This window comes from Protopterus annectens, chromosome 16.part0 (genome assembly GCF_019279795.1).
Source record: "Protopterus annectens isolate FY-2018-M chromosome 16.part0, PAN1.0, whole genome shotgun sequence".
NCBI lineage: Eukaryota > Metazoa > Chordata > Ceratodontiformes > Protopteridae > Protopterus > Protopterus annectens.
The window spans coordinates 258,675,361-258,696,824 of record NC_056750.1 but is presented as its reverse complement, the minus strand read 5'-3'; the positions used below and the strand labels follow the sequence as shown (position 1 = coordinate 258,696,824).

Below are 21,464 nucleotides of genomic sequence, written 5' to 3'. Positions count from 1 at the left end.
AGTGGAAGCCACCTTAATCCCTAATGCTGAGGCTACCATTCTTAAGATATTACTTTTATTTTGCAAATATTACTAATATTCATAAGTGCAGAACAAGTAAGGATGTAAAAGTAATTATGTCTGTTACCCATCTCTTTTTGTCTCATTTGTTTAACAGGTCTACTTCAAATACAAGAAATACCACATAACTGAAGACCAGATAACCGAGAAGAGAACACTGTAACCACTGGGCCAAAAACTCATGGAGAATATACCACACCATCTACAACCTACCCAGGTGGGGGGGGGGGGGCTGCACCCCCACACCCTCATAACTAAATATACCAACTCCCAAATTGTATTACAGTGGGGAACAGGGTAAATCTCCCCTTGTTGGCCTTGTGGTTACATACCCTAGAAAACTTTTTGGCTATGTTGACATTCATGTATTTGAAGTTATGGCATTCTCGCCTCGGTCATCTGGTCTATGGTTATGTGGTATTTTGGGTATGTGAAGTAGAACCTGTTTAACACCACCCTCCACATGGGTGGATGCACACTTACAGTACTGCCATCAAGGCCACTAATAAAGCAAATATGACAGAATATAGAGTATTTTCTATTGTTTTTCAAAAACAATTGTCATCATCATTGCAATACTCGTGGTATGGAGAGAAAGGTGCATCTCAGATGACTGCAGAATTAGCATTCTTGTGCCGTTGCACAAGAACAAAGGGTCATTGACAACTGCAGGCAAGTACAGTAGTATACAACTTCTCTCACACTACATGAAAGTGCTTCAGAATGTGATAAGTAGAGTAGAAAGTAAGACGGGAAATGTACAGTTTGTATTTAGAATAGGATGCAGTTCAAATGACTCCGTGTCTGTAGTGAGACAAATACTGGCGAAGAAGGTGAGGATGAGAAATTATATGGCAAGATCCCAAGATAGCTGATTTGTGTAGTCCTGCAATAGTTTAACGTCCCAGGAACATTGTTAGACTTAGTGTACACACCAGTGACACACACACACAATACTGTTCAAAGACATAGGGGGGTTCCCAGTGGGAATATGAGCATATCAGGGTTTATGTCCGAGCCCACTGCTGTTCATACTGGCAACAGACAACGTTAGCAAACATGCTGGATGGGCCAGATCAACATCTGCTATATGCAGACAATGTCGCATGGCAAGGAGTCTCTACAGGAAATTCAATAAATGATAGAACAAAATGGCAAAACTAAAAGCATGTGGAATGAAACTGAGTACAGACAAGACTGTGGTCATAGTTGCAAATGGAGAAGATCAGAAAAATTTGAAAAATGAGATAGAAGGGTAATAGAATAGGTTAACAGCTTCATGTATCTAGGAGTTGTAGCTGAGGAGGTCTGAATGAGAAAATCAGTGCTATAATCAGAGGTGCTATACCCAACTGGCACAAAGTGTCAGGGGTAGTGTATGACAGAAAAATGCCAAAGCAGCTGATGAGTAAGAAGTACAAATCAGTGGCGTGACTAGTGCTTCTTAGGTAACAGTACCCTGGCAGTGAATGCAGAGCAGCTGAAGAAGCTTGAGATGATAGAGATGAAGTACATAGGATGGGTTTGTCGGATGCACATTTGTAGGACAAATGCAGAAATGAGGATATCGGAGCAGAAGACAGAGACCCCAGTTGCAGAGAAGATCAAGGAGAAAATATTATGATGGTTTGGCCACAGGTTGGAAATCACATGATATGATAAAAAACATTGGGAGTAGCAAAAATAGTACGAGGAGAAGAAAATGTCCAGCCAAGAGATTACTGATTAAGTAAGAAAAGACATGCAACAGTTGGGTATGACTGTCAAGTAAGGAAAAAGAGTGACTGATCGAGTGAACTAGTGGTAACTGATGTGACAACCCAACCTGATGTAGAACTGGGGGAAAAAGGGGCCATTGATTAAACAGTTTTCAATTATTTACAATATATTTAGGTTCACAGTTGCAAACTAGACTAACAACCACAAGGACCTTTATAAGCCTAGCCTTGCAGTCCAACACAATTGTGTCCCTGTGTATCATGGGTGTAGGAAGGGGTATGTTAGTTAGGAAGTTTCTAGAGGTTATATGGTGGGGGGGTATGTTAGTTTTGGAATCACTGTCTGCCTCTATCAGAAACATGGGGGCCAGAACTGGGGTGAATTTCCGATTTCCCATCCACTGGTCAAGGGCACACTTAACTAGGGATAGGGATGGACTCTGCTTCACATGGATAGGGAGCCTGTTCCAGAGCATGGGGATCATCTGAGACATATATCTGTCTCACCAGCATATCTTATTTATGTCACAAGCAAAATGTAAATCCTTGGATTTAATGGTTCTGATTCTGTTCGTTTTGTGGATGTGCAAAAGATCCATCAGAGCTGGATCTGAGGATGCCTTGTATGCCAGGCACAGATTACCTCTCAGTAACCTGTAGCAGACAGAGTATAGAGAGAGGGTGTTCAATATAGGACAATGTGTTTACACCCTGGATTCTCCTGGTAAGGAGCCTTTGTGGGCATTCCAACTGTTGCACATGTTTAATCAGGTACCTGCAGAATGGGGCATTATACTGAATGATGGGTCTGATAAGGGTCAGTTAAGTGGCACTGTGACTTCCTTGCAGCTGGATGCCATGTCCTTACTTATAAGCTGGCCAACATAGAATGATTTTCTTACTACCTTGGCCACTTGTTGGTCAAAGGCAAGATGACTGTCTACATAGGTTCTCAGATCCTCGACTATTGGGTCAACTCTTAGGGGCGTCTTATCGATGCAGCAATTAGCCTGGGTGGCAATTTTCCTGAAAGGCACTATAACATACATCTCAAATTGACTGTTTCACTGGCACCTTGCTCCCTAGTGCATAAGCTACCACTATTTAACATTTTTACTGAATTGCCAATTAAGACAGGTAAACATACATTTATATAAAATAAAACAAACCCTATTAACATTTTTCCAGTTACAAACCTTGCACAATACACACATATTCTCTTGTATAACTATGATCAATCCAACATTACATAAATTGCTCAATTTCTGTCTTCCCTTAAACCTCACTCCTAAAAAACATTATTCTGCATGCATTATTCCCCAAATTTCTACTTTTTCTATGTAATTTGCTCCTACCCTTTTCTAAAGATTCCACTTCCAGTTCTTTTATCTCAGTAACAATATTCAATACTTCAAATGTATAGTTGGTTTAGAATTTGATTTACATTCTCTAGTAATTATTTGGCAGCCACCAAAATTGAACTTAAGACTTTACTATGTCTAGGCAATTCAGATATTGTATCCCCGCTCAAAAAATAGAAAAGAAGATGAAAAGCCTGAAGAGCCAGCAGAAGGGCACTCATCTCTTTAACATTGATGTGCTCCTTCTGTTGAGTAGGAGAGCAGATCCCTGCACCTTTAGGGAACCAAAAGCTGTTCCTCGTCCCACTTCTGAAGTGTCTGTGAACAGCTCCTGAGAGGGAAGAGTGGGATGAAAAGGGAGCCCTGGATTTAAGGACAACTGCTGGATCCACCAGTAAAGTTCCTTCTTGAGACAAGGTAGAAAAGGAACTACAAATTCTAGGAGAGAGGTGCATGTTGAGGTCGAACTGAAACTTCCTCATGAGAAGTTTGGGCAGAGGAAGGATAGGGACAGCGGATGCCATGAATCCCAGAGCTCTCAGAAGCTCCATGGCTGTAATGGAGGCCAGAGGAAGAAGAGTTTGAAAGAAGGAAATGAGAGTCAAGGCCTTAGGAGGAGGCAGGGATGCCAGCATAGACACAGTCTGACTCCTGCAACCGAGAAAAACATGGTTTGGAGAAGAGTCATAGAAGACTTTTTGAAGTTTATTGTAAACCCTGCTGCAATTCCTTACTTATCCACTAGATGACAGCAAAGCTTCACAAATTCCAACCCCACTTCCTAATTTCTTAAACCAACCCAAGGTTTCCTGCTGCCCGTTATTCCTTTCTGAGCCCCTTGCTTCATTTAGCATTCCCTCCTCTAAACACTTACCCTTCAATCCACTTCAGTAAACTTTCACTATCTAGCTTTATACAGTGCTTACATCTGTCATAGATGCCTAGCAGTGTCCCACACTCACTGATTGTTTTTTGGTGCTCACCTTTGCAGGGGGGCTCTATCCCCTCTGTTCATCCTCCAGGCTCACTCCGCTCCCCTACCCTGGTCCCAAATTCCACCCGCTCCCACTAACTGTACTGTTATACTCCCCCAAATTCCTCTCACCTCCACTCCAATCCCACCACATATACCAAACCACACCCACTTAGCTACTAACATCACCCCTGAACTCTACCCCTCCTACAATGCTCTGTAAATCTCCTCTCCTTATAACTACCCCTGCCCTACTTCTCTTTGTAGTCTGACCTATCTCACAAGTCTTCCCAACCCATGCCATAAATCTCAATCACACTCTACTGCATCATTCCAACAACCTCACTTCCCATCCTACTCATCCATTTCTCATGAACTCTTCGACACTAACCCTAAATATCTATTCAAACCTAAACACCTCCCCTCCCATCCCCCCTGTACACCATTCGTACGTTTCATTCCAAAAAATCTCCTATCTCACTCTTCCCTAAACTCTCTTACCCTACTCACTGCCTCACCCTACTTCTACAACATATCTCTCTGTCACTTGCCGGCAACATCCACCCCAACCCTGGACCCCTACTCACTGCCTCACCCTACTTCTACAACATATCTCTCTGTCACTTGCCGGCAACATCCACCCCAACCCTGGACCCTTCACAAACATAAATCTCAGCAATCCCTCATCTCAAACCATAAAATCTAAGTCTATTCACCTGACCACTCTAAATGCTGAGAGCCTGAAAAACAAAATCCCCAACCTCCATGCCTGGCTCTCACACAACTACTCAGATATAACTGCTATATCTGAAACATGGCTCACTCCTTCTATAAAAGATTGCAAAATTTTACCACCAGGTTTCCAAATCATTCACAATGACAGAACCCCCCCAAAAAAGTAGGTGGAGTTGCCTTAGTCTTCCCCTCCTACCTCACCATCACTCCATACTCCAACATAATACCTACATTTGCCAATGCTGAAATTATAATAGGCTTATTAAAAATTAACAACCATAAGCCCATATGTATTGCAGCCCTGTATATTCCTCCTGGCGATAACAAAACACTTGAGAGCATCCTGTCCTGGTTCTCCTCCAACATAAAAAAGGAAACCTATATACTCGGTGACACCAACATCAACTGGTCTGGTATGAACTCCGACTCGCCTTCCCACACAATCAACCTGTATAACTTCACCCAACTAATTCATTCCCCTGCTAGACCAAAAAAAATGGTTTGTCAGGATCCATCATCAACTGGATCTTAACTTCTCATCCAAACCTTATATCCAAAGGTGGAACACTGCCTGATCCTCTTAGCAACCACCTGCCAGCCTTCACTGACTGTCTCCCTTCTTCCCTTCAAAAACAGCATCACTACATCCAAACTCACAACCTCTCCTCTTTCAACACACAAACCTTCTCTGATTGCTTACAACATACTAACTGGTCCCCACTAAAAACCCGTCCTCTAGATGATGCCATATCCTATTTCAACCACTCATTCCTAACCCTCTTCATCCAGCAAGCCCCCCCCAGACCAAACGCATCAAATCCAACCCTTGCCCTTGGTTATCAAAAGAAACCAAACTAGCCATGAAACAGAAACAAAAAATGGAAACAATATCAAAAACTAATAAGAGACCATAAAGCCTACTACTCTAATCCGCAATCCCTTCACTCAACAAATCCAAAAAAATTCTGGGACTCCATCTCATCCATGCTATACCCCGGCAACAAAGAAAACCCTTGCCTAAACCCCAACCTCTCCAGTCTTGAAACTGCCTTCCACTTCAATTAATTTTTCATAGATTGCATAGCAAAACTATATTCCTCCTTCCCACCCCCACCTGCCCTCACCTCCACCCTAACCTCCCTCCCCCACACCATTCTCCCTTACTCCCATTCCCACAAGCATTATAAAGAAGCATCTCCTTAAACTCAAACCTTGACAAAATGCACCCAACAACCCCCCACCCACCTTCCTCAAACAATCAGCAGACAGCATAGCCTATCCCATCTCTATTCTAATAAATCGATCCATACAGGAATCATATGTACCATCTATCTGGCGGCACGCTTACATTATCCTCCTACACAAAGGCGGCAAAAATACAGAAACCACCAATTTCAGGCCTATTGCCATACTTTCTCCTCTTTCTAAAATATAAGAAAAATCTATCCAAGCACAACTTATGACACCTAACCCAAAACAACCTCCTCTCCCCCACCCAACACGTCATCCGCCCTGGCCATAGCACTATGACTGCCCTACTTTCCTTTCTTGAAACTATAAACTGTGAATGCAACCAAGGAAAATTCATCTCCACACTGTTCCTTGACCTGTCAAAGGCCTTTGACACTATCTCCCATACCCTCCTTATATCACAACTCTCCACACTACAATTCTCTCCCAACACCATAGCTTGGTTTTCCAGCTACTTATCCAACCGTCAACAAGCGGTCCAGTGGAAAACATCAACCTCCCCCTTCCTACACCCACAGGTGTCTCTCAAGGTTCAGTCCTTGGCCCTCTACTCTTTAACCTATTTATAAACAACTTTCACCACTTTATCCCAGAATCATCTGTCATTGAATATGCAGATGACTCGGCTATCATCTGCTCAGCCCTCTCCCCCTTCGAACTTCAAACTAAAACTTAACTAGCCTTCTCCAAAACAGAAACCTGGATGCAGTCTAACCACTTAGCTCTGAATGCAAACAAAATCAAGCTTATGATTTTTTTCTCAATGCTAAAACTCCACCTTTGACAAATCCTCTTTCTCCATTCAGAGCCAAAATGACACCACCCTTGAAATCATTCCCAACACCAAGCTTCTCGGTGTCATGACTCATGAAAAACTCAAATTTGATATACACATCCATACCACAATCAAGAAAACCCACCAGAAGATTGGTCTCCTCTACAGACATAACCGCTTCCTTACTCCCACTATCCAACAAATTCTCGCATCCACATTCCTTCTCCCCTCCCTTATATATGGTGCTCCTCTGCTCACCAATCTCCCTCTTGGCTTAACATCCAAACTTGAATCCTGCTACCACAAGATCACCAAATTTGCAACCAAATCACAAACCTTATTACACCACTGCCACTCCCTTCGCACCCTAAACTGGCTTGAACTACTAAACTACCTCAGTTACCTACAGCTGACCACTGCACACAAACTCATCTATAAACCCTCCAACTGCCCATCCCTCTCTGCCTCCATAAAACCCTACATACCTAACCACTCACTCAGATCCACAAACCAAAACCTACTAGAGGTCTACAAACCAGCACGGCCTACTGGACAACTACTACTATCCCAAAAAGTAGAGCTCTCTCCCACCCCCCCTTCGCAACATATCTAACCCTTACTCAATTCAAATCTCAGCTACTCTCTCATCTATCACCCAAATGGGAATGACCCTGTCACGCTCCTACTTAATCCCCTCCCCCCATCTAATTTGCACTAATAACTTAAGCATCATCCATTAACACTGCTTCATCTCTACCAAAATCCCCCCTTCCACACCTTATACTTTTTTCTCTCTATTTCCTACTATACTTCTCTTCTCTCTTCAGACTCTCTGTCACCTCCCCTTATATTCTCTCTCATAACCTACAAATGCTTAGTCACTCTATATTTCTCTCTGTATTTAACTTGCCCTTCTTTATAATATATGTCTTCAAACTGCAAATACTATACCTTTAGTCAAAATGCTTACACCCATAAGACTCTATGACTGCAAATATTATGCATCTAATCTAAATTTTACTTTTCTATATTGAACTTTATCTTTGTTAACTTTTTAATTCTCTGCATTGATTTATATCATTGTAAACATTCAAAATGTAACGTTCATTGTTTAGTTGAATCTTAGTATGCATAGAAGTATATCTTTGTAAACACTTAATATGTATCTTCATTATTGTGGAGCTTTTCTCCCCAGGAGTCCACTGAAAAGGGGCTCTTTAGGGCCCAGTGGACTTCCCCAGTCATCAAACTTAAATAAATAAATGGCTTCTGAAAGTCCATAACTGAAACACTTGATGCCCTTAAGGGGTTGTTTTCATATATCCCATGGGCCTCTATCCTAGGAGGTTTAAGGTATCACACAGTGAAAACTCTAGCTTGACTAATTTTTTCTTGCAATTTTGTCTGTGTGACCTTTTTACGTTTTGGTTTTGATAGACAAAGACAGGGAGAAATTATTTCAAGGAATATTAGACTATGTTATAGTAAATATGGATAAAATAGTAGCAGGAGACCTTAATTGTGATTTAAGACACAAAAAGAAAAAAAAAAACAGATCATATAAAAAAAGTAATGGAAGAAGTAATAAATTATGGGAAGTTAGAATTATGGAATCTAAACATAAGTACATATCAAAGAGGAAAATGCCAAAGAGAGAGAGATTATTTTCTGTTATCTAAAACTCTGAGAACTCTCATAGATGAAGCAGTAGAAACAAGTTTTTCAGATCATTTAGCAGTATGGATTGAAACAGATTAGAATAAAAATATATAAAAATCAGGAAAGGAATTAAGAGAAATAATGAAAGGAATAGAATGAGAAAGGTTGAGAAGAGAGAAAGATACTAGGGAAGGACCATTTGACTATGAGAGATTTTTACAAAAATTGCTCAGAATGGTGGATAACATTTAAAGAAAAATAGAAAAGAATGTATTTAAGATGGGAAAAGAGGAAAAGACGAGATAAAAAGGAATATAGAGAAACACAAAAGGCTGTTTTAAATAGTCTTGACAGGAAAGAAAGGGAATATTTTATAAAAAGAAGAGATTTTTCAAAAGAATCAAGAGACAAAGACTTATTATACAAGCAAAATATGTTTAAAAGGAAAAAAGGAAGAAGTATTAATATATTTAAGTGTAAAAGTAAAAGAAGATGGTGGTATAATGAGAGAAATGAAAAACAAAAAAGGAAAAATTGAAAGAGAATAAATATAATGGACATTGTAGTTACATATGTGAAAGAAATGATAGAAAGGGATAAAAAGGAAACAATCAGTGGAGGGTAAAACTGTTTATAGAAGAAATGAATAAAGGACTGGAACAATAAATCACAATAACAGAAATAGATAAGGAAATAAATGGACTGGGTGGTATAGGATATTTAATGTATAGGAATTTAATGCAATGACAAAACAAATTTGTAATAATATTTAATCAATGTTTAAATGATGGAATTAATTATGGAGAAATACATAAGGGTGTCTTGAGATTTATGTAGAAAAAAGGAGGAAACAATGAGATTAAAACTGGAGACCAATAATGTTGAATACTAGTGATTATAAATTATTTATGAAAATAATACAAAAAGTTTAGATAAATTGAATTACATAACGGAAAAATATGTTTATGGAGTTAAAGGAAAATGAAGCCAAGAGTTACAAACGATAATTAGGGAAATAGATGATATTAAGAAAGGAAAAAGAAAATTAATAGTAGCTGATATAAATAAAGCCTTTGATTAAATAGAAAGTACAGTTGTGTACACTTAGATGTTCGAGTGTATTCACTGTTGCAGTCATTACATTTCAGTAATCCTGCTGGCAGGTTGCCCTCAGTCGGCCTGAATTCCAAAGTCTTGGGTCCTGTGTCGGTTGCTGTCACCCCTTCCCTGACATCAGGGGTATAAAAGATGCAGCCGATGCCATTTTCTTGCCCCAGATGTCAGGTTCCCCCTAAAGGGTAGCCAAAATGATATATATATATATATATTTATATATAAAAACACATGCACCAATATAAACCTTTCCTTCATCTGCAAGCAAATACACCACATAGGTTGTATAAATCAGAGAAGGAAAGATAAGTTCCAGCAGAAATAAGGGGGATGGTGGGTGGGTAACCTGGACTGCAACAGTGAATACACTCGAACATCTACATTTATGGTAAGTGTACACAACTGTACTATGTTCTTCGTGTTTCACTGTTGCAGTCATTACATTTGGGTAGACTCCCAAAGCTATGATTGGGAGGCTGGAGCTAAACAGCATTAGGAGCGACTATGAGGCCCTGCAGAACTGCAGTGGCAAAGCCTGCCCTGGATTTAGAGTAAAGTGGCAGATGATAATGCTTTGTAAAAGTGTGCACTGAACTCCAAGTAGCAGCTTCTAAAATGTCTTTGGTTGGCACTCCCCTGAGAAAAGCTGCTGAAGTGGCTGCAGCTCTGGTTGAATGTGGCCTAATGCCCTTAGGCACTGGTTTGCCATGCTGTAAATAGCAGAAACGAATGCAGTGGCCTATAAACTTTGAAATAGTCTGCTTGGAGATAGCCTTTCCTTGTGATCCTGCAGCATATGCCACTAGTAATTGCTGTGTCTTCCTGAAAACTTTGGGTCTGTCCAAATAGAATCTAAGCTGTCTGTGTACATCCAAAGAATGCAGAATTCTCTCCCCCTTGTTCTATGGATTTGGATAAAAAGTTGGCAAATGAATAGTTTGGTTAAGGGCCGCACTGGACACCACCTTAGGCATAAATGTTGGGTTTGTCCTCAGAGAGACCCTGTCTGGATAAAAAATAAAAGGCTCCACAGCCATGAGTGCCTGTAGCTCTGATACTCATCTTGCAGAAGTTATTGCTAGCAGCAGAGCTGTTTTCCAAGATAAAACCTTTATATCAGCAGTAGCAGCTGGCTCAAAAGGAGACAGGGTGAGTTTTTCCAATATGTAGTTGAGGTCCCATGCAGGTACTGGTGATCTCCTTGGAGGCCTTAAGTTCTTGGCTCCTCTGAGGTACTGCCTTAAAAAGGGATGAGAAAAGATTGGTGGCTCTGTATTGTAATGAGACGAAATGGCAGAGGCATGAATTTTAATTGATGAAAAAGATAGGCCTTTGTCCAGCATCTCAGTTAAGTATTGCAAAATCTGAGGAATGTTTGGTACAGCTGTATCAGTTCCTTGTGTCTGGTTCCAAGCACAAAATCTCTTCCATCTTCCAGCAAGAGATTTTCTAGTAGTAGGCCTTCTGGCTTCCAAAATGACATCCATCACAGCTTTACTGAGAGGTGTGCTTTGTATGCCTACATTATCCGCCATGCTGCCAGGTAGTTGGCTGTGCAGGATCTGATTGTTTTGTTGGGACAGTAGATAAGGTATGTGAGGCAAGGTCCAGGCTGGACATTGAGACAAGTTCCTTAAGATTGAATACCAGTACTGGCGGGGCCAGTCTGGGGCAATCAGTATCATCTCTGGTTTCTCCTGTCTGACCTTTAGGGGTACCTTGGGGAGGAGAGGCAGTGGAGGAAAGGCATATACTGATAGGTTTTTCCAGCTGAAAGATAGGGCGTCCACTTTCCATGCATGTCTGTGATAAGTCCTTGAGCAGAATCTTTTTAGTTGGTAGTTGTGAGGGGAGGCAAATAGATCTATGTCTGGGCATCCCCATTTCCTTCTTACCATGCTGAAGACTTGTGGATCCAGCTGCCACTCGTGGGGATCCATGAGGTTTCTGCTTAGTTCATCTGCCAGAGTATTTTCCTTTCCTGGCAGGAATTGTGCCTGCAGATGAACTTGGAAAGTCAATGCTGTGTCTCACAAAGCCATGGCTAGTCTGCAAAGGGGGTAAGAATGTGTGCCCCCCTGCTTGTTTATATACCACATGACCGTGGTGTTGTCTGTCTTTATTAGTAGTTGGCCCGGATGAAGTAGGTCCTTGAAGACTGTCAGGGCATTTTGAACAGCTAGCATCTCTTTTTGATTGATATGTAGATGCATCTGGTTTGCGGACCATGTGCCCTGAATGCATCTTCCTGCCATGTCGACCCCCCAGGCATAATATGATGCATCCGTTGTTAGGTTTTGCCTGGCTGGGGGTAAAGTGAATGGCTGTCCCTTGTTCTGGTGACAAGCCTTCACCCACCATCGAAACTCCTGTTGCAGGCAGGGGATGAGAGTAATCATTGTTTCCAGGCTGTGGCAATGTTGAGTCCAAACACTTTTTAGGTACCATTGAAGTTTCCTCATATGCAGTCTTGCATATGGAATTAATAGGATGCAGGATGCCATGAAGCCCAAAGCCTGCAGAATTTTTCTTGCAGATAACTGGGCCTTTGTTGCCAATATTTTGAAATAGGTAGGCAATCTTGCAGATAACTGGGCCTTTGTTGTCAGTATTTTGAAATAGGTAGTCAGTTGCCTTTGTTTGTCTGGCGTGAGATAAGCCATCTGGGCAGATGTATTTAAGCTTGCACCCAGGAATATTATCTCTTGAGAGGGTACTAGTTTTGATTTCTTTTTGTTGACTGTGTACCCTAGGCATGTTAGAAGTCTTTTCAAAAACGTCAGATGCTGTAGAATAATGTCCTTGTTCTCTGCTTGAATTAGGCAGTTCTCCAAGTAAGGATATATTTGTATTCCTCTCTGTCTGCAGAATGCAATTACTGGTGCCAGGCACTTTGTAAAGACCCTGGGCACAGTAGATAAGCCAAAGGGCAGTGCAGAGAATTCGTAATGCATTGAGCCAACTTTGAATCTGAGGTATCTTCTACATGATTGTCTGATTGGGATATGCAGGTATGCCTCTTTTAGGTCTAAAGTCACAAGCCAAGCCTTCGTGCCCAGCATGGGCAGAAGCTGCTGCAAGGTCAACATTTTGAATTTTGGTATATCCAGGAATGTGTTTAGAATAGATAGGTCCAGTATTGGTCTCCAGGCTTTGCCCTTTCTGGGTACCAAGAACAGCCTTGAGTAAAATCCTTGTCCCTGCTCTTGCTCTGGTACCTGTTGAATGGCCCCCATGTCCATGAAGGATGAGACTTGTTTTTATGCCTCTGCCTACTGATTTTTTTGCAGATCTGGCCAACCATTTGCCCTTGGCAGGGTATGGAAGTGGAACTTGTAACCTTGTGACACTATGTTTAGAACCCACTTGTCCTGGGTTATAATGTGCCAATTTTGAGGAAAAAGTGCTATTTTTCCCCCTAAGGGTGCTGCCAGGAGATAAGTGCTTGGTGCAGGCAGGGGGAAGTCATTGGGACTGTTTCCTGTAAGGGTGTGATTTGTCTTCTCCACTTTTGGAGGTAGAAGCACCCCATTGCTTTGACCTGTATGAACCTTGCATCTGGGATCTGCCTCTAGGGCATCTGGGTCTGCCCCTTTGAGGTCTGTCTGACACAGGAAAGGACCGATTCTTTGTAGGCCAGTGTCTACTAAACCTAGGTTGCTGTACTTGTAAAAAATCTTTGACAGTTTGCATAGATTTAGCTTCCATTTTCTTTAACACCTCTTCTGCCTTAACACCAAACAAAGTATCATGCTGTAAAGGTGCATCTAATAATGTAACTTTGACATGATCAGGCAGATTTTGTTCCTTTAACCAAGCATGCCTCCTAATTACAGAACCCATAACTGCAGCCTGGCAGGAGGCTTCCAGAGAATCAAAACCACACTGCAAGGTATGCTTTCCAATTTATTCAGCTGCATGCAATAAATCCTGCATTTCCTTGTTTTCTGTACATTCAGAGTTTAACAACATTTTCTGTTTAAGCAATGCCATGACATGTTGATATTTGAGCATATGAAACTGACAGTTTAAGGCCCTTATAGCCAAGATAGCAGATGTGTAAACCTTTTTCCCCATCTATCCAGTGCCCTAGAATCTCTGTCAGAGGGGGTAGGGTTTTTTTGCAGCAGAGGCCTTAACCCCCTTGGGACCCTGTGAAATAGTTTCTGGGTCTGCAGCAGGGTTTTTGAAAAGGAATTTATGAGAGTCAGGAACCCTGTAATATCTGTCAGGCTTAAAATGAGCTGGAGGTAAGGAGTCAGGGGTCAGACTAGACTCTGAAAACACATAATCTACAACGTCTAACACAGGTGGAATGGCTAGAGGCCTGTGTTGAGGTAGTAAAAGGAAGTCCTTGAGCCTCTTTTTAGATTCTGAAAAATCTTGGCTCTCCCAGTGGACGTGCTCCCTCATGGTATGTAAGGTTCCCCAAAAGACTAGTCCTTAGGAGGAGAAGCTGAAAGAATAGATTCTTCAGCATCAGAATCCTCATAGGCGGAAGAGAATATTCCTGATCAGAAGAGGAATCAGAAGAAATAGAAACCTGATCTGAAGATTCATAGTCTGTCTCTTACCTAGGCCTCTTATCAGGAGGGGGATGGGAACCCCTGATCAAGGTAATCAAGTCTTCGGCCATTTTGAGCATCTGTTTTTTGGGCATGGAGGCCTGTCCACGTGGTTCTTGAGCTTGTTTCTTTGTCTTTGAAGGTGCTTTAGTCTTTGCCTTTGAAGTCAGTTTAATGTATAGATGTTTAAGTCTGAATACACCCTCAGAAGCCGGTGCCTGCTCAGCGGCTCTGGACCCATCTGAAGGAACAGTTTCCGAGGCTCAAATACCTTGAGTTTCCAGCAGCATAGCCGACTCCACATAGGAGTCGGTAGCGCCTGCGACTCTAAAGTAGCAGGCATCAGGGGCTGCGAAAGAGCCTCACTTAGAACCGGCAACTGGCTTAGGAGAAGCTTCGTCATCGGTTTTGGGCCTCGGTTGTCTATCTTTTTCTTTGCGTTTTTTGTGAACTCCGGTAGTCGGATGGCTATCCGACGACATTTCTGAATAATTAAACCTGCGTCCAAAATAGTTTAATGCAAAATCGTACCGACGCTTAACAGTGCATTGGTTAAATCTAGCACAAAGCCGACAACCTGAAACTTTATGGTCAGGGCGTAGGCTAGGAATACAGTAAGAATGAAAGTCCTTATGAGGTATTTGCTTTCCACAAGAAATACAATTATTAACTTTTTCTGACATCAGTCTGGAGCAAGCAAAAAGTTTACCCAACAGGGTACTTAGCTTTAATGAAGACTTCGGATCTGAAATTCGAACACGAAAATCTCAGGAGTCGGACGACCGGCACTTGCGAACTGCTTCTGGCACCGCGTGGCAAGAAAGACTGAAGAAAATGACGTTGGCTGCATCTTTTATACCCCTGATGACCTGACATCAGGGAAGGGGTGACAGCAACCGACGCAGGACCCAAGACTTTGGAATTCAGGCCGACTGAGGGCAACCTGCCAGCAGGATTACCAAAATGTAATGACTGCAACAGTGAAACACGAAGAACATCATGTCATCTTATGGCAAATAGTGGAAATATATAATTTTAGTATAAAGATTAAGAAAGTATATGAATCAGTAAATAGAAATGCTAAAATTAGAATTTTAGTAAATGGTTGGTTAAGTAAAGAAATAGAATTGAAAAGTGGTGTAAAACAAGGATGTCCAAAGAGTAGTATTTTGTTTGCAGTAGTTATGAATAGTATGATAAAAAGGATTAAATGAAGAATTAGACAAAAATAAAGATGTACAGGAAATGGGGGTGATATCATGTGCTATTATTATGTCTTATGCAGATTATATAATATTAACAGCTAAAAATGAAGAAGGTAATTACAAATATACATAACAGAGTACAAGAAGTTGGACTAAGTATTAATCAATATAAATGTAAAGGTATAGAAGGTGATAAAGAGTTGGAAGATATATGGTTTGTAGAAAAATATTGGTGGTAGGAATCGATTTTGGAGAATATGATGCACTGAAGGAACAATGGGTAAATATTTTGAGACACTTAAAGGGGCTTCGTATTATGTGGAATGGGCATAGATTGTCATTTAATAGAAAGTACATTTGAGAAACACATTATGGATGTGGAAATATATATATATATATAGCTAGTATATATATATATATATATATGTATATTAAAAGAATTTGAGAAACAGTTTATTGAAACTATATTTCAATTTATTTGGGAATCTAGATTAACTCCAGTCAAAAGAGGGGTTTTCTATATGTGGACACGGAATAAGGGGGTTTGAGTTTACTGAATCCAATAGTATAAGGAGTCTCACTAAATTTACATACGGTCTTGAAATGGATAAGAAAACAAATTGTTGATAAGTACATTTAAGGAGAAATATAAGAGAGAACAGGGTTTAATTAAAATGAATAAAAGGGAGAAAGACTGGAGAAGTGAAGAAATAAGAATGCACCAAGGAAAAAATGAATTGTGGAAATTAAAGATAGAAGGAATAGAAGAAAATAGGAACGTGTGGTACAAAACTATAATGTTGCAAAACTGTTGTGTGAACCCACGGTAACATTTAACAGAGGAAAATGTAAAAACTATAAAGCAAATAAATAGATGTATGAAAAATATTGTATGTCAAGATTTTTATGGAGGTTATAAATTAATAACCTATTTATTTTATTTTTACATTTGTTAACCGGGTTAGTCCAACTGGGCCCAGACAGGCCTTTTCAGCGCAGACCTGAGGAGAAAAGCTCCAGGAAAGTAATTAAAAATAAGAAAAACCTAATAATTCAAGTTGTAAAATACTTAGTACAAAAAGAGAGAGAAATATACAATACAAATTTAAACAAGGCAAAAATACAGTATTTTGAGAATGCAGTAACAATATGTTTGAGAAATTTGGTTAGCATTAAGTTATTTAAAAGGAATGTAGCAATGCATAAAATTTAAAAAAATAGAGTAACTTCATGACATATTACAGCAAGGATGCATTGGTACTAACTGCAGAGAGAGTAATATATCTAGACAGTTTAGGTAGATACCAGGGCGATATGTTAATTGAGAGAAGAAGAAAATTAATTAGTTTTAATTAAGTTACAAGTGAAAGGAAATATGCCTTATAAAAAGGTAAGTGAAAAAGTTTGTCTTTATTGTGGAGAGTTAGAAACAACAAAACATGTATTTATCATTTAAAAGCATTAAAATGTATGGGAATAAATAATAGAAACTAAAATACTTAACGAATTACAAGATTATAAACAGGTAAATATGGATATGATTGAATATGGGGCCAAATTCAATAAAGCCTATACTAAGTGTACACTGTGTCCATGATATGTATTCAAGAACATTCTTATCACATTTTTGTGCTTTCTAGTCACTCAGAAAGATTACATTAAGTGTACATGTAGTCTACATTTTGTGGTAACCTTTGTGAATCCCTGTCAATATTTAAAGCTGCAAGAATATCAGTAGGAAAACTAAAATTAGGAGGAAGAAAATGTGAGTTATGTCTGTGTTGTCTGTTCACTCAGAACGGTGTACACTTAGTGTAGGCGATATTGAATCCCAGGGATGTTTTTTACGGGAAACAGAGTAAAGACAATGTTAATAATTTGGATAAAAATGTTTTGCATTATATGGATAATTTGGAATGGACGTCTGAATGAAATCATGTTCAGTGTAAAATAGATATTACGAAATATAAGGAAAATCAAGTGGTGGTTATGGGAAAAAGAGTGGGGGTCTATAAGAATGTAAACATTTATCAGTAATGAAGGAATATAGTATGTGATGTAGCTCCCTTGTAATATATAAATATGTATTGCTAGACTTTGTGGATCTTTTGCATCTTCTGTCATACACTGCCCTAACACTCTGTACAGTTGTCTACAGCCCCACTGATTCTAGCTTTTTCCTCCTCATTCAGACGTTCCTTTTCCTCAACCATCATAGATTGATTGTCTTAATCTATTCATTTAGGAGTTTATTTCACATGAAATGTACTTTGCCTCCAGGACCTGTTGGTTGGTACTAGATGGACCACAACTATTGTGGACTCTGAGCACATTGGAAAATAATGAATATGCCCATGTTTGTTGAGACTACAGCCATACTACCTGATCAAATGGAGAAGATTCCTTTGGGTGTGAAGTCCTGATGTGTAAAAGGGCAGAAGCACTGCCCTCATCTCCAGGATGCAGCTGAGAAAATATGAATTATGTGCTATCCAGATTCTCTTCTGCAGCCACACCCACACATATAAATATACTAATTCTGAGGTCATGCCGTTTTGGGGGTAAGTGGAAAACCTTCTCATCCCCAAACTTCTGCAGTCTTAAACTGGTATCACCAGTATATGTAACTGTAATTGGCTCAACTGTTTGCAGTGAACTCTTCCCATTCCAAACAAATCTGAATTGATTAAATCCATGCATTTTGCATCTGTCATGAGGTAAGGTGGGCACTTTGTAGGCAAGTGGTCCAGGAATCAAATTAGGCAATATGGCTTTACTTAAGAATCCATGTGGACGTAGCATCAGGCCTTCCACTTTCAACATTTTCTGTTAGTGATAAGCATTTCAGGGGAAATAAACTTCCAAGTATCCTGCTCTGTGACCTGTTTCATTCTCCAGCCAGCATCATGTCCCACAACTTATTTTCATTAATTCCATCTCCAGAAGGTCACTTAAGGGATCCTGTATCTCAACTTAATTTCCTTAGGTTCATCCAAAAAAATCTGTGCTACATAAGGCAAAAGTAATCTTCATAGCATCACTGAAAGTCTACAAGGCCGTTTTTCAATCGGTGATCCAGTTCTTTCTTAAGACATTTATTTTATGCTCAAGAACCTTACGCTTCCTCATTATAAGTGGCATATAATGTTTGCAAATGGGAGTGTGTCAGTATGGTTTGTACATGTATAATTGCTTATGTCATAAGTGATGATTTAATAAAGATGTTTCTTCGTTAAAAAAAGGCAGAAATTGAATAATTTATGTAATGTTGCTTAGGTTATACGATATATAGCAATATATGTGAAATATAATGTTTGTAAACGTGAACTTGTTAATACAATTTGATTATTTTTATATAAATGTAAATTTGCCTGTGTGACGAATGATAATTCAATAAAGGTGTTTAAAAAAAATGCTTCCTCCATTGTAGCTTGAACTTTTTTGTCTCTGAGGACTCTCTTTTAGTGGACTTTTCTTCTGCTAGGAGAATCTCTGAACTTCAAGCCGTCTCTGTAAATGCTTCTTTCTTGGTTTCCACAAACAAAGGGTGCCACTTAGGAGTAACCTAGCTTTCCTAGCAAAGGTTTCCACAGAATCTTATCCTAGTCTGTTTGATTAGTTGTCTTTTGTCTGGAGTACGTTAGCCAGACTGACTATGTCTTCCATTATTTTAATGTCTACAGGCAAGTTTAGACTTTACGTTGACTGAACTAAATCATTCAGAAAGGATGATAATAATCTTGTGTCCTTTAGTAATTCAAGCTTGGCAGAAAGGTTACCAATCTAGCTAATTGACAAACTGTTTTGATTTCTGTCATAAGAAGTATGGCACCTGTTTTTCTCTCACTAAGAGCTCACTCTGTAGTTCAGTGAGTACCTCCATGGCACTTTTTCCTATAATTCCACATTACACGCTAATGATGCTGCAGCTACTTAGACGCTAATGATGCTGCAGGTACTTAAGTCTTCTCTGAACTCCTGTGTTGAAGAACTGCAAATCTCCCATTATTTCCAGGTCCAGGCCTTCTTTCTGGGTTGTTCTCATCAGGAGTATTTTCCCAGGATTATGGGTGTCTAACACATTTGTCTGCCAAGAATTCTATCCTGTTACTTAAATATACCAGCTCCGAGATTGCACTACATTGCGAAAATGGGAAATCTTCCTGTTCCGCACTGTATGGAGATCTCCATTCAGAATGTTCGAGCTTTTAAAAGCGCAATCATATGGTCTCGGCCATATGAAAGTCGAGCTTTTAAATGTCTGACTATCTGAAGGGGACCCATATATAGAGATAGATACATAGATATATATCTATATACATCTATATGGGTATCCTGTGTTTGATTTCAGGAGACCTTGGTCAGCATTTATTTAACTGGCCAGATGGCCAATAGATATTGCACAGGTCTCAGGGTAGGGGAATATGGCTTTTCACAGGGATTGTGCAATGTTGGAATTAGTATATATAATTAATAGGGTGTGTGGGGGACACAGACGGGCTTGCCCCCTGCAAAAACACTTGCTGTTAGTTTATCCCACTGTGGGGTAATCCTTGGAACATGTGCACATTGTTAAGATGTTCTTTGTTTTGACATTAGTACATCGATATTCTGCTCATCAACGTTGTGCTCATTTGACAAGTAGTCATCTATCCATATATATATTATATATATATATATATATATATATATATATATATATATATATATATATATATATATATGATATAGATTTGTATATAAATATATATATAGATACATGCGCATACACACATATGGGGATTGGCATAACTGTTAATGTGTTTACCTTACAGACAGAAGGTGCAGGGTTTGATCCTCCAAATGGGATTGCCCAAGCTTAAAATGACCATTATCCTAGTATTAATCTATGAACATAGTAACACTTTACTAGTCTTAGAAAGAAATTCTGAAATCATAGCTTATTATCCTACAGGTATCAAAGCTGTACTTTAATATTTTTAGGATGAAAAATTTATAGCACACATGTTGTTGATTTATCACTGAATCATTGACAGCCTTTTCAGTGGCTGTGGATTTAACACATCAGAGTGGAAGAGGAACTGAAACCATTAAACCATTGTCTTAATAACAGATTTCTAACATACCTTATACCGAGCAGCATACTCCTTATGTGGAAAGTGTAGAGCAGTGTCAAACAAGTGGACAAATTTACTTGCAATCCCTTTTTCATACATGTTATTTGCAATTATTTTACTGATAAAGGTTTTGCCTGTTCCAGTCAAGCCATGAAAGGATAAGGTTAGAGGTTTGGGAGAGTCTTTGTTTTTCATGAATGCTGACACTGCTTTCTGAACTACTGCTGTTGCCAAGTGTTGGCCAAACACCATTTGCTCCAAATCATTTTGCAGATCTGTGAAATCAAAGAAAATAAAAGAGAAAGATACACAAACATAAGTAACAGAATAAAGAAACTGATAGCTTTCTGAAAATACACTGATTATGGGGTTCAGGCACCTAGGCAGTGAGACATTTTCCTGTGGAACATTTGACTGGGGACACATGGCTGAAGTGACATTCAGTTGCACAGAAATATGGCTGTTTGCAAATTCCCTGTGGGCAAAGAGAAGCACACACTGCCATGCTCACAGCTTTAATAACCAAATGCATGGTGGCAGAAGAAGTAATGAGTGTTGTGGTCAGTGTACATTACATACTTATGCAACTACAAAATGTAGACATGTGCTACAGCATTGAGGAAATCTTGCAGGCTACTGTAGTCACATTTATGCTCCAGTATGCGTTTTAGGTAATGTTCCCTAGACACTGTGCAGGGGGGAGTGGTCCGCACACTCCAATTATTAAGGCACTGCCCATTGTGCACTGCATTTTACTGCCACTGACATGCCCTCTGGCCAGCCTGCTGCTGAATCCTGCCATATTGCCTGCTGTCTCATGTTCCCTTGGGGACTCTGGACATTGTTTTCCCCATGTGCATTTGGTTATTAAAGCTGTGAGGATGGCAGTGTGTGCTTCTTTTTGCTGACAGGGAATTTGCAAACAGACATAT

At 39.8% G+C, this 21,464-nt stretch overlaps 1 protein-coding gene across 1 annotated transcript in view; it reads right to left on the bottom strand.

Moving 5' to 3' along the window:
- Positions 1 to 21,464, bottom strand: part of LOC122791059 (torsin-1A-like) — a 192,969-nt gene that overhangs the window by 133,231 nt on the left and 38,274 nt on the right. Inside the window, exon 2 of the mRNA XM_044058835.1 lies at positions 20,542 to 20,807. Coding sequence (XP_043914770.1) covers positions 20,542 to 20,807 — 266 coding nt within the window. The remainder of the gene's footprint in view (positions 1 to 20,541; positions 20,808 to 21,464) is intronic.